Genomic DNA, 14,785 nt, shown 5'->3' on the forward strand with positions numbered 1-14,785 from the left:
GGGAATATCTCCCTCAATATGGTGCTGATGATTGACTGTCTATACACACAGCCTAATCCTGCCTGACAGCACAGTCTCATGAACTAGCCCAGTCACATCAAGAAATCAAAATTACCATTTTCTAATGATACACTGTCAGTACTCCTTGTCATTGCAGTTCCTGAGTGCTGTGATCATCCTGTAATACCTGGATAAGGACTTTATGAATTGGATTATTCCCAGGTGTTTGCCTCTGTATTATGCACCTGTCAGCTGAGAGAGCGAAATGTGATACGGAGACTTCAAAGCTGCCTTTCTTCTATGCATTCTTTATTTCATAATTATATTTAAAGAGAACATGTCATAAATGAGCTTTTAGCAAAATTTAACTAGCCTGAAATTATTATTACCTATGTACTCGCGCACACTATACTGTCATCTCCTCTCTTACAACAGCGATTTATGGATATACTTATAGACATATTTCAAGGATATCTGCACCTTTAGTACAGTTCTCTTTTTATCCAACCCTCCTGAGTGCAACCCTCCAGCTATAATACTTGTCTTCTTCCTGACAAGGTGCAGTTGTCAGTTATTATTATTATACAGGATTTATACAGCATCAACAGATTGCAAAGCGCTTTTCAGAATAAAGGGAGACAGTACAGTTACAATCCAATTCAATACAAAATAGTTCAGAGAGCTTTGCTTTTGAGAGCTTACAAGGGAGGCAAGATAGGCCTTCCTTAGGAGCTGAGTTTCAGGGACCTTCTAACGGTGGGCAGAGTAGGAGATAGCTGGACAGATTGAGATGGGGAGCTTCAGAGGATGGGAGAGGTCTTGGAGATGACCACATGAGAAGGTGACTAAGGGCAAATTCACACATAAAAATCATTAAATCACAGAGCAGCCAGAGCGATTACGCACTCTGAACACTCGGCGTTGCCGGCTGCTTAGGGGCCAATGTGGTGCGCAATTCAGCACATCACACAGCTCCTTTTTTTTTTTTTTTTTTTTTTTGAAGTGTACAAAACATACACTTCATTCACTGCAATGTCAGACAGAGCCCTGTGATGTCTGCCACTGTATATAGTGTGAATTGGCCCTAAGGGGGCTAGAGAAGATGGACATCTTTGGGAAGAGGACACTCTGAGTGTCATTTTGAGTTTGGTGATGTAGTCTAAGGCAGAGTTGTGAAGGGCTTTGTATACTGTTGTTAGAATTTTTTAATTTTATCATTGGGCAAGCAAAAGCCAATGGAGATTTGGTAAAGAGGGGTGTGGGGCACTGAACAGAAACCCCTGGTTCACATATCCGTGTTCCTGCAGTCCGCATTTTGCTCGGGCCGAGAGTCCATTCAATTGAATGGACTCCCGTGCCCTGGGACACAGGAAAGAAGTCCCTGCACTTGTGAAAACGCAGCCTGTATGGGAACTTCGGTTCCCAGTACGGTTGCAATTTCCAGTGTGGGCGGCGTGCCATTAGAATTAATGGCACCCGCCCGTGGGTCCGCATGTATGGGTGGTGCGGCTGCACAGATTTTTGTGCGGATCTGCAGCAGCACCACCCGCACATATGTGAACCTAGCCTTAGTAAGGTGGTTGAGTCTGGCAGCAGCATTCACGGTAGAATGTAAAGGGGAAAGCCTATGTATAGGTAGGCCAAAGAGGGAGTGGTTAAGCCTTACCCATTAAATTACAGAATTGGAGAAAAATATACACACACAATAGTATAAGGAAGCACATTTTTAAAGTATAGTTAAAGCCTATTTAAATCCAAAAGCAAACAATTTTTATATATTTCAGTTTACCAGTCCTTATATGGGGTAACTGCATTTGTTTTGTTTTTTTTTGTTTAAAGTGGTTCTAAAGCCTGAAGGTTTTACATTTTCATGCATTCTATGCGTGAAGGTCCAAAACCTTCTAAGTGTTGTTCCCCCCCACAGCCCCCCTAATAGTTACCTGAGCCCCCTCTCTATCCATCGATGTGCATGGTAGCCTCGGTTATCCCAGGTGTTTCTCTCCTCATTGGCTGAGACACAGCATTGGGAGCCATTGGCTCCCATTTGCTGTCAAGCACAGCCAGTGAAGAGAGAGACGGGGCAGGTCCAAACCACAGCTCTATGTGTCTTTATGGATGCATAGAGCGGGGCTCAGGAGCGAGCACGCACCAGTGCCTCCAATAGCAAGCGGCTTGCTATTGGGGGCACTGGTCAAGGGGGAGGAGCCAGGAGCGGGACCCAAGAAGAGGAGTATCGGCCTTCTCTGTGCAAAACCACTGCACAGAGCGGGTATGTCATGTTTGTTATGTAAAAAAAAAAAACCCCAAACCTTCAATATCACTTTAAGGCCTCTGCCCCCCCCCCTCTTTTTTTTTTTTCACCAGCCGATGCTACAAGCAATCCACTTTGTGACAACACTCGCTCGCTGCACTGTGTGTAAAGAGGTTGAATAGCATTTTTGTAACCCTAAAGCTGTCAAGACACTAAGATTTCTTTTGTTCAATCCCATGATCTGAACTTGAGAAACCACTCAATTCCCTATTGTAGTGTAATGCGCAAACAGTGGCTGCATCTGATTGGGTGCCAGCCAATGTTCCGTCAACAGTTTTTCTTCTGGATTCTTTGATTTTGGATTAAAGTATGTCAGGTAGGAGGATGCCAGCAGAACCTCCCATGGCTTAAATTTTTGCTCTGTGTGTGGCTGCTGTCCTGATTTGAGCTACAAACACCTTCTCCTCTCAATTTCCATTACAGAGGGAGGTGGTTTCCTGTAGTTTACAGAAGATAGTTGAGAAGGCTGATAACATTGATTGAAATTGAAAGTTCAGTTCAGTGCACAGGAAATTGCAAGGATACTAGATTTCTGGTAGGACCAAAATGGATTTTCCTGTACTTAGCTTGAAAAAGAAAACTAATGCCAATCTGAAGACTAGTAAGCTGCAGAATATTAATTGTTTATAGTTGTGTTAATATATTGTAAGATCCTAAAGCAATTTAAATAGCACATCGGAAGCATCTGTGAGTTATGTCAAATGATGTGGTTTCACCCTAACTCGTGTTGGAACATACAGTAGGTATACTGGTCTAATAAACAGATTTCTGGTCTCACACTACCTTAAGATGGTTTGTTTTGGTTTCAGCTATTGGGTTAGCAGATACTTAGTTTCTTTTTTCTTTTTTTTACTATAGAGATTGGCTTGTCTCAAGTCTCTTAGACGTACTTGGTCCAGCAAGGCGCTGGAAAATGAAATGGTTGCAGACCTTCTTAATGCATTCGTTATGCACTGGCTTGCAGAATTACTAAGATCACACGAGCCACAGGGAACCAGCAGCTGCGCTGGTGTAACGTGAGCGTTAGCAACTCCATCATAAACTAATGTAACTGGAGAACATAGGTAGGAGAGACCTAACTCAGACTTCACAGCTACCGGCTAATCTACATGGCGTCTCATGTCTGATAACCATCTAGAGATGCCAAGTGGTGTGAACATAGATTGCTTCTAGCACTGGCATTTAGTTATTAGATGTTTGTATGCTGCCAAGTTTTATACTTCTAGTAAGCACCTTCGTTGAGAAGAAATATTTGGGTAACCCATAAACCCCCCCCCCCCTCCCCCAGTCGCATAGCACCTTCTTTCCTTCCTCTCTGTGTACTAACCCTGTTTTGTCATCCCATCTATTTAAAAGCCAAACACCCCCATAAGCCCTACTAGCTCTTAAATGGAATATATAATGGATATGTTTATCTTTTATGTTCAGAACCATAAATTAAGATAGGATATTACACGTGATTATTTCATTTATACAATTTGCACCCAGGAGGTGGTGAGCTGAAAGCAGAGCAGGATCTTTCTGCTTGCTTAAAAACCTGCCTATGTGCAGCAGGGTTATAACGATACTTATACAGTAGCTGCTGAAAGACTAAGAGGAGCGCCATCTCATTTCCTCTCTGCTTGAACACACTGGACCAGATAAACTAGGATTGGCAATTGCTGAGAAATGCAAATTGTCACATGCAACACCTTATTTTGGCGCACCGCATGTCAAACAATTATGTTGTAGCACAGTTAGTTTTGCACATAGTAGGATGTATAACTGTCTTGCTCTAGCATCTTCTTGGTGAACTACTGCAATACCTCTATTGCTTCAAATATTTACAAACTCATTTTCTGTTCCATAGGTTTTTTTTGGTACAGATTGTGAGACTTTTTTTGTGAAAAATACTGCACTTGTGATTTTCCTTCTTCCTTTTTTTTTTTTTTTTTTAATTTTTATTGCATTGGTCTAAGTTTTAATTTCAAACCCATCAAACTGAATTCTTGCTTGGTCGATCCATTAGCCTAGATTTACTCTGCTGTAAGCCACGTGGCCCGCGGATCAGGCAAACGTGCTGCACTGCATAAGCAGCACAATTGGGCTTTGGGTGGTTGTGGGTTCAGGAACAAGTGCGATTACTGAACCTGCAACCAGCCCGAAGACCGTGCAGTTTCCCTGCAGCCACGTTTTTAAAAAGGTGCGTGCACCTTTTTCTTGCAGGAAACATGGGTACAGCAGCCAATTCAAATGAATGGACTGTTGTGCCCGAGCAAACGTGAGCCACATGGCCTGCAGTAGTGTGAACGTAGGCTAAAAACAGGTATCTGTGTGAAAAATATTTTGTGCACTGACAGTAGTTTATCTAGCCTACTGCCACCCTGTCTTCCAAAAAAAAAAAAAGAGACTCTTCTAAATTTCCCAGTTAAAACGAAGGCTACCAACAAGCATGTAGGGGGTGTTGGGCTTCCGTATTAGAAAGTCTATGATACTTCTTACCACAGACCATCCTGCTTAATATTTGCTTGTCGTATAAAAGTTATATAAGAATTATAAAAACTGTTTTTTAACATCAGTTTGTAGTCTTGTTAAATTAAAAAGAAGTTAAACATTTTTAAAGTACTTTTTGCTTTTCATATTAAATGCCTTTCACTAGGAGATAATAGTAGGAAGGGCAGCCATGCACAGTACCCATCTGCTTAAAGTTGGAAAGAAGCTCAGTGGTTTGTTTTCTGCTTGATACTGAGAAAGGTCATTACACCGGTGCCAGATGGGAAGTGTATCTAAAATTCCCAGACCAACCAGTGAAAACTCAAGAAGTGGCAGTCTTGTATGTGATAGCTCGTTCTGCTACTCTCCACACCAGCTATGGGCTAATTATCAGCTGACAAAAATTATATTATAACTGCTTTCCACATCAGTGTATATCCATTGCTGTTAAGTCAAGACAGTTGCTGGATAATGCTAACCGACCACTGATCAAAATTTGGCCGATCCAGTAGTAGTTTGGTCACTACCTACCCCCAGAAGTCAATTGTTTGGTTGACTTATGTTGAAGGGACATATTGGAAAATTTATATCGAGCTATATCTGATTGTTTGCAGCTGCTGGTCAAAGTATTCTGACAGCAGCAGGTGCCACTGTCAAAATACAATGTCACGATGAGGGAGGGAATTTCTTCATCCACCTCCATATGACCAGCAATGGACTTTCATTTAACAGTAAGGCTTTATTCATACCTGTCTGTCGTGGGTGTTATAAATTCTATGTTTCAGGTTTTTCTTGCATGATTTACCATTTATTCTGATATAATCCAGGTTTTGCTGGAAACTGAAGAAAAGATGCAGAAAGCAGGTCTTTTTTCAGCTCACCTGAGACACCTAAGTGTGAGCAGAGTCTTACTGGCCACATACAGTCACATTTTGATCTTTGTTAGGCCTTGTCAAACATGCGCCAGGTTTGTAAATGGTTCTGAAAAGTGATCAGTGGTAGATTGCTTTTCATAGGTTGCATAGAACTGATTGACAGGCATTCAGGAGATAATGTGCTGCCCTGATGGGGTGGGTGTGTGTGTGTCAACTGTAATGTCCCACTGAATTGGGGTTGCTGCACAGTCCCTATGGGGGCAAGCAGTTACACCCACCAGCCACAGCATGCTTCATAAAATGTCATGCAGATATGTCCCCTGGCCATGTTAACGCTCCTTGTCGGTGGGCTGAATGTAATTTGAATCAAATGTTTTTAAAGTCCTTAAAATGAATGCAATCTTGCCTACAAATGTGTAAGGTGGCTGCAGTGCTGATGTACAGGTACCACCTGTGCTAATCTTTATAACCGTCCCTGTAGAGATCCTTCAATCCTTGGCCTGGAAAATAAGCCAGGCTGTATGAATTTTATTATCAGATCTATTAAAGGATAAGTTCACCCTTTAGGAAAAATAAATGCACATACTGTATTTTTGCATAAAAAAAGTGCATTTTTTTTCCATGGGAGCCTGCAAAACATTGAACCTGTACATTAACAAAATCAAACTGTGCAAATGCTTAAATTGAAAAAAAAAAACAAAGCAGCAAACACACTAAGAGGATATCCTCTCTTATCAATGAATAAATGGATAAATACCTGGTATTGCGCTAATATAACAATAAGTTATATATAAATCATAAAAAATTTAATGATTCATGTTTCATAAGTATACAGTTGTGAACAGTGAATAAAGTGCTCAAAGATAACCCAATGACCAAAGAATAAAGTGAAAAATACTAATTATATGTGTGACAGTCCCTTTAAGGGTATATAGAACAGTCCCCTTTTTTTTTTTTTTTTATTAAAGGATGATCCCAGATCTTCATTCCAGCTTATGTAGCCACCAAAAACTACACCACTGTGACAACAAGTTGGAGGCTTACCAGACCCTTTGCCCCCTTAATTATACGAGGTCAACATGCGCTTTGTTGAAAAACATCCAATACTGACTCCCATGTCCTAAACTGGACCACATGTACCCTCGATTACTCCTCCAACCATCCCAAACTCACGGAGTTAATATACATCCATGTAAAAATAAATAAGTGCCTCTCATAGTGTAGATAGTTTGCAAACCTTTTTTTAAAAAAAGAGGAAACACACAAGCAATTTAAAATTTCCAATGTTTATAAAAAGCATCCAACAATAGGGAACAGTATAAACGGCAAATCTTACGTGATGATATCACAAGGGAGGCTTCGCCCGATGCATTTCATCATACCACACGTCTTCCGGGGGCTAAAACATTGAACCTGTAATCAGTGGATCGCGTGTGCAATGTCAGGCTCCTGCAGACACTTAATCCAGCTTTTTTGGCCATACCTCTGTATGGGATTTCTGTTAGAAAGCTGGAGAAAGTGTCAATGAATTACAAGGCACTCATCAGCACCCTTATAGATAATTGAGAGCTACAAGCCATCTGCCGCGGTGACAGACAGCATTTGTCGTTTTCTCATTCACAGATTCTTGTGAATGAATGACACGGCTTTGCAGACAGAAGCCCACACAGCCGTGCTCATTTTTAAAATGTGACAGTGGGTACGGGAAGAGGATCCTCTGTCCGCTGTCACAGAGAAAGGAGTGAGGGGAGTGAGTGAGGCACAAGCTGGAACATGTTACATCCTAAATATGGCTATAACATATTCCAAAGGTGAACTAAGCCTTTAAACCAGTCTATGAGTCAGTCTATACTGAAAACAATCGGTAGGGTTCTGCTGCTTTGCTGTTTTTTGTGTTGCTTTACAGTGAAAATGCTTCTTAGATGTGTTTTTCTTATACTGTGGTTCTACATTTTTAAACCCTGATAAATGTGTCTATTGAGGCTAATCTTAAGTGTCCATCTGTGTCCATTTGAAAGGTATGATTGGTATGTGATGACCGAGAAGTATCATTTTATGGTTTAATCAGCAAGCTATTAGGTCAGAATATCTTTATTTCTCATCTGTACTTCCTAACAATGGACCTATTCCTGTCTAATGTGTCTTTTTAATTTGACAGGTGCTGTACCTGGAGCAGTTGCTGTGCTGCCTACAGTCCTTGATTAGCATATGCCAGCAGTACTGTACAGATATCAGCCTGCATTGCATGAAAGTACTGATAACAATATTGGCTAGCCCAGCCTCTGAAAACCTCTATGATAAGGTAATGCTATCACCAGAGTCTGTCTGCTTTTTACTACCCACTTAATTTTGTATCTTGGTATCCCACAGTCTACTCAAAAACATTTTTCGTTAACCACTTGCCCTCCTGAGGATTTACCCCCCTTAATGACCAGGCCTCTTTTTGCTACTCGGCGCTGCACTAATTCAACTGATAATTGCGCGGTCATGCAATGCTGCACCCAAACGAAATTTACTTCCTTTTTTTCACACAAATAGAGCTTTCTTTCGGTGGTATTTGATCACCTGTGCGCTTTTTATTTTTCACACTATAAACAAAAAGACCAAAAATTTTGAAGAAAAACAATATTTTTTTCTTTCAGCTATATAAAATATATAGTAAACTCAGTTAGTTGTAAATTTAGGCCAAAATGTATTCTGCTACATGTTTTTGGTAAAAAAAAATCCCAATAAGTGTATATTGATTGATTTGCGTGAAAGTTATGGCATCTACAATCTATGGTATAGATCAGGGGTGGGCAAACTTTTTGACTTGAGGGCCGCAATGGGTTCATATATTGGACCCGGGGGCCGGACCAAGAGTAGATGAATGATGTGTATGTGTCATCCATAGTAAGTATAGTAATATTCCCCCATAGTAAGCATAGTAATTAATCCCCCATATAGTAATTCATCCCATATAGTAATTCATCCCACATAGTAATTCATCCCCCATATAGTAATTCATCCCCCCATATAGTAATTCATCCCCCCATAGTAATTCATCCCCCCATAGTAATTCATCCCCCATATAGTAATTCATCCCCCTTATAGTAATTCATCCCCCATATAGTAATTCATCCCCCATATAGTAATTCATTCCCCATATTAATTCATCCCCCATATTAAGCCCCCAAGTCCCCCCTATAGTAATTCATTCCCCATATTGTGTCAATTCACTTACCTTTGCTCCGCGTGTTCCTCTCGCCGTGTTCCCGCGCCGTTCCGGTGTAGCATGAAAATCTGTCTCCTATGAGGATCTGTCCCCCTTGACGTATCTGCGCATGTGCCAGTTTCAGGCATTGGCAGCCGATCGGCGATCTCCGGCACATGCGCAGATACGTCGAGGGGGACAGATCCTCATAGGAGACAGATTTTCATGCTACACCGGTCTTCAGGGCGGACTGTGAGAGGATCCTAGCTCCGCGGGCTGGATTAAAAGGTCCGCCGGGCCATATACGGCCCGCGGGCCGTAGTTTGCCCATTGCTGGTATAGATACTGCAATTTACGCCATTTTTTTGCTATACAGGGCTGCGCTAGTTTAACGGACAATTGCGTGGTCATGCAATACGGTACATAAATGAAATTTACCTCCTTTTTTTTCCCCACAAATTGAGCTTTCTTTTGGTGGTATTTGATCGCCTGTGCATTTTTATTTTTTGCGCTATAAAAAAAAAGGCTGACAATTTTGAGGAAAAAAAACTATATTTTGGACTTTTTGCTATAAAACATGTCCAGTAAAAAAAAAATGTAAAAATCAAATTGTCATAAATTTCTGCCAAAATGTATTCTGCGACATGTCTTTGCTAAAAAAAAACCCAATACGTGTAAATTAATTGGTTTACTTGAAAGTTATAGCGTTTACAAATGACGGAAAAGATACTGGGATTTTTAAAAAAAATTTTTATACTAATGGCGGCGATCAGCGACTTATGGCGGGACTACGGCGGACATTCTGACACTGGGGGGGAACTGACTTGGGGTCACTGACATCCCCAGTGACACCAATACAGTGATCAGTGCAAAAAAAAAAAAACATTGACACTGTACTAATGGCACTGGGGAGGAAGGGGTTAACTTTATTATTCAGTGAAAGGGTTAACTGTGTGAGGGGAGTGTTTTACTAGGGGGCGGGGGTGTGTACTGCACGGAGACACACTGATCTGGACAGATAAACTCTTCTGTCCCAATCAGCGTGTCAGGAGCTGTCCGGGAACTGATAGAAAGCACAGCTACTGCAGCTGTGCTCTCTGTCAGTGATTGCTGCTAATCGCCGGGACATAGCCGGTAACGACCGGCTGTGACCCGGCGACTGACATCCGCAGCCATGATGGGCGGGACAGGTAGGGCAGCGGCGCACCTCACGCGCGCCCCCTACCTGTTTTGAAAACACGTTTTAAAACGTGGTTTTGCCCAGCCGTGCCGCCCTGCCGCCATATTTCTACAGTAGCTGTGCGGCATGTGGTTAATGTGTGTACTGAATTATTCTAAGGTAGAGGTTAAACAGATCAAGTGTGAATGTACATGTATACACCTTTTGTCTATGTGTATACTGTTTGTTTGTTGCCCTCTATTGGTAAGCCTAGTCAGACTATACTCCTATGTGTTGTTTTGTTCCTAATTCATGTAGTATCAAGATTATATTTCTATAAAGTGTCATTCCACCCCAAACTTTTTTTTTTTCTTAAGTGTTCTGTGCACTTAAGAAGAGAGGCTTCCTTCTAGCCACTCTGCCATTAAGCCCAGAACGGTGGAGGGCTGCAGTTATGGTTGTCCTTCTTGAACTTTGTCCCATCTCCACACAGGATCTCTGGAATTTAGTCAGACTGACCGTCGGGTTCTCGGTCACCTTTCTTACTAAGGCTCTTCTCCCCCACTTGTTTAGTTTGGCTTGGTGACCAGTTCTTGGTAGAGTCCTGATTGTGCAAAACTTCTTCCATTTGTGAATTATGGAGGCCATTGTGCCCTTTGGAACCTTCAGCGCAGCAAAAAAAATTTTGTAGCCTTCCCCAGATCTGCAATAATCCTATCTCTGAGCTCTTTAGGCAGTTCTTTTTGACCTTTTGGCTTTCGTACTGATACAGTATGCACGTGATCGTAATGCAAGATCGGCTTTAGACTGAGTATGGGCTGTCAGACAAGAACCAAAATGACTTGTAGATTTTCTTTGCATTCCCCTGTAACACTCACAGCATGGACACATATCTTAGATGCACATGTGTTTACCTTAGACTTGCAACACTCATAAAAGAGGAAGGAGCCGTGATCATCCAGTATTTGCAGCCTGGTGGAGGTGCCCTGTGGGCTATGGTCAGCAAGTGATGAGCTGACTGTTCAAATTAAACTTTCCACTTTTGCACAATATTGCTAGTCTTGCATTTCCATGTATAAAGTCCTATTTTAGGGAACATAAACTTGTACCCTAACATCATATCATCTTTATATTATATGACATATGACTTAAATTATTTGAAAGCTCTTATTCTGTCGCCAGTGCTCCATCATCCTCTGCTAAGCGCACCATTGAAAAGCAGACGTAGTGTCAGCAATGTAATGTTCTCCAGCTGCTTTAGAACACTGATCTTTATCCTTAAACACCCTTTATTGAAAGTAATTTTATAACTTTTTAAAATGTTTTTTTCATGTGAAAATAATCATATCAATGTAAACAATTTTGTCATTGGGTGTTATAGATTGTATATTCGCATTAAAGATGATATATATACATACACTGATCAGCCATAACATTATGACCACCCACCAAAACCCATCGAGGCATGACCTCTGAAGGTACCTGTTGTATCTGGCATCAAGCTGTCTGTAGCTGATCCTTTTAAGTCCTGTAAGTTGCAAGGTGTATATATAGGTATACATGCATCTAGGATTATGTATGAATCTTGTAGCTTCGCCACCTCAACCCTCCCCTTCTTCATTCTGCTACTGACTGCCTTTATGGTAAAATTTCTGCCTACAACAACATACTGTCATTGTCCCTGGACACACTTGCTCCTCTCTGTACATGCAGAACCAGGCCTTGTCTAGTACAACCCTGGCAAACAGACAACACCAGATGCCTCGAGATGCAGCCGTGCTCTTAAGCGAGCATGGCGTAAACCTAAATCCCTGCAAGACTTCACCTGCTACATATCTGCCCTTCTCAAATACAACTCCTGCCTCTACACTGCTAAACAAACCTACTACACTACTCCCATCAAAACCTCGTCAACTCTTTTCCACCCTTAATTCCTTACTTCACCCCTCACTTCCACCCACCAACTTGCTTACTGCCCAGGAGGTTGCCAATCATTTCAAAAACAAAATCAACACAATTCGTGATGAGATGTCCAGCTTTCTCCCCAAACACACCAGGTCCAGCATCACACTCAACACTTACCTCCTTTGACTCTGTTACTACTGAGTAAGTTGCCAAACTCCTTTCCGCTGCCAACCTTACCGCCTGTCCCCTGGACCCTGTCCCCTCACAATTAATTACTATGACCACCTTCCTGATCCACCCTAAACACACTAATCCATATCTTCAACCTATCCCTCTTCTCTGGCACCTTTCCCTGCCCACTCATACATTCACTGGCCACCCCCCCTAATTAAATTTAAAAAACCCTCACTGGACCCAACCTGTTTGAATAACTTAAGACCCATCTCCCTGCTCCCTCTTGTCTCCAAGATTCCTGAACACCTTGTCCACAACTGTATGAGTCGCTACCTCACTGACAACAATCTTCTTGATTCCCTACGGTCCAGTTTCCACCCACAACATTCCACTGAAGCTGCCCTACTAAAACACACCAATGACCTGCTAAAAGCAACAGCCAATACTCCATACTCCTACTCTTAGACCTTTCTGCTTTATTTGACATAGTTGACCACCCCCTCCTCCTCAACAAACTCCACTCCCTCTGCCTCCATGACTCTGCTCTTTCCTGATTCTCCTCCTGCCTGTCTCACTGTACTTTCAGTGTCACATACAACACCATTTCCTCTTCCTCTTTCTGTTGGGGTACCCCAAGGCTCTGTCCTTGGACACCCTCCTTTTCTTTCTCTATTCCTCTTCCCTGGGCCAGTTGATAACCTCCCATGGCGTCCAATACCACCTCCATGCTGATGACACCCAGATTTATCTCTTGATCCCTCAACTCACCCCCTCAATCTCCTCACGTATCACAAATATACTGGGAGACATCAGTATGGATGTCACACCACTTCTTCAAGCTCATTCTTTCCAAAACTTAGCATGTATTAGTTCCTCCTCCCCAAGACTTTGCTATTGAGATCAGCGGCGCAACCATTGGTCCCTCCACACGTGCCAGGTTGCTAGATACAGTCACTGGCTAAATCTTGCAGCCTTAACCTCCGCAACATTTCCAGAATTCGCCCTTTCCTCACTAACAACACCACAAAACAACTGATTTACTCCTTGGTTAGTTCCCTCCTTGACTACTGCAACTCCCTCCTCACTGGCCTACCTCTAAACAGGCTATCCCCCTTCAGTCTATTATGAATGCTGCTGCTAGACTAATACACCTTACTAACCATTCCATGACAGCTTCCCCTCTCTGCCAATACTTAAGTCACGTCCATCAGATCCTCCCCTGCAGTTATTACCCTTTGTGCCACCTCCCCCTCCCTTTAGATTGTAAGCTCCATGAGCAGGGCCCTCCTATTCCTTCTGTATTGTAATTGTACTTTTCCCTTTATATTGTAAAGCGCTGTGTAAACTGTTGACACTGTATAAATCCTGTATAACAATAATGATAAAAATACCAAGTCTCAAACAACCACTGTCACCTTGCCTATGAAGGGAAGGATGGCAGTGTCTCTGGTAAGGGCATGCCTCACCCTGCCTAATATCGAACCTTACCCGCGCTCACTTGCAGCTCCTTCTTCTGCAACGAGCGCGGGGATTGGCTGTTCTGGCAACTTGAGAAACAACGCAGCCACTCTCTTTGGTCAAGTGACCATGCTCAGGCCTAGCAATGAGCTGCTAAGCCAATGGGACAAATCACAGGTAAGAGAATGTACTTTCCAGAGACACTGTCACTTTGATCTGCATAGGCATAGTGACAATATCTCTTTAAGTCATTGTATTTGTAAATGCTTACTTGTGGAAGATTAAATTTGCCTCCTTACTGGTTTGTAAAAGGGACCTAATAGATGTTTCCCTACCAATTATCTGACCACACGGATTGTCTCTACACTACTAAGTATGCAGTGTGTGAGCTACAGCAAATTTCATGTGTCAAATAACCTTTAGGCCTCATTCACATCATACATGTATTAAAAAACTGATGTTAGAAATGCACAGATTTCACTTGCAGGGAGACAAGTTTACATCAGTTTATATGTGTTTCAGTGAATTTTATATATTTTGCAGACTGCTGCACAGAAACAAATCTGCTACTAGTGTTGTGGTGTGAATAGGGCACACAGGGAATAATTGTGTTCTTTGTGCCCTTGCAGAATGAAAAACACAGGTCTCTGCACCATGGTGTGAAGAAGGCCTTAATGCACTGACTCAAGCTTTTAAACCAGTTGCCACCCGGCCTATAGAGTGTTGACGGCTGAGCAGGACTTTTGTCTATCTGGGTGGACGTCATATGACGTTCTCCTGGATAGCTACTTTGCGCGGGGCCATGATGCGGTGAGATCTGTCATCATAGACACAGCCGATGACTGATTTGTGAACTGGCCCGTTGTAGGTACATGTGATCGCTGTGACCAATCACAGCACCTTCACACAAAAGTTGTAAACAATGGATGGCTTCCTTTCATATCATCCATTGTATACAATTGTATTGCTAGCTGTGATTGGTCACAGTGATCACCTGGTACAGACTGAGCCAATCATAGCCCAACGGTGTCATGTGATTAGGTGTGGCCAATCACAGCTAATCATAAAAAAACAAACTGAATAAATTTTCATTTAATGAAATGTTAGTCTATGTCCCTGATTACTGCCATACCAGTGTTACGATGACGCTGTACTGTACTGGTAACCGTATGTAAGAAAGAAACTTTTTTTTTTTTTTAATTCATTTTCAAAAAAATTACAACTTCAAAAAACTCTCC

General features: G+C 42.1%; 1 protein-coding gene across 1 annotated transcript in view; it reads left to right on the top strand.

The window, feature by feature from the left end:
- DNAAF5 (dynein axonemal assembly factor 5) overlaps positions 1–14,785 on the top strand; it is a 98,756-nt gene that overhangs the window by 38,729 nt on the left and 45,242 nt on the right. Inside the window, exon 7 of the mRNA XM_089681824.1 lies at positions 7,817–7,960. Coding sequence (XP_089537950.1) covers positions 7,817–7,960 — 144 coding nt within the window. The remainder of the gene's footprint in view (positions 1–7,816; positions 7,961–14,785) is intronic.

Source organism: Staurois parvus, unplaced genomic scaffold (assembly GCF_062004578.1).
Source record: "Staurois parvus isolate SC_StPar_1 unplaced genomic scaffold, SC_StPar_1.0 ptg000018l, whole genome shotgun sequence".
Classification (NCBI taxonomy): Eukaryota; Metazoa; Chordata; class Amphibia; order Anura; family Ranidae; genus Staurois; species Staurois parvus.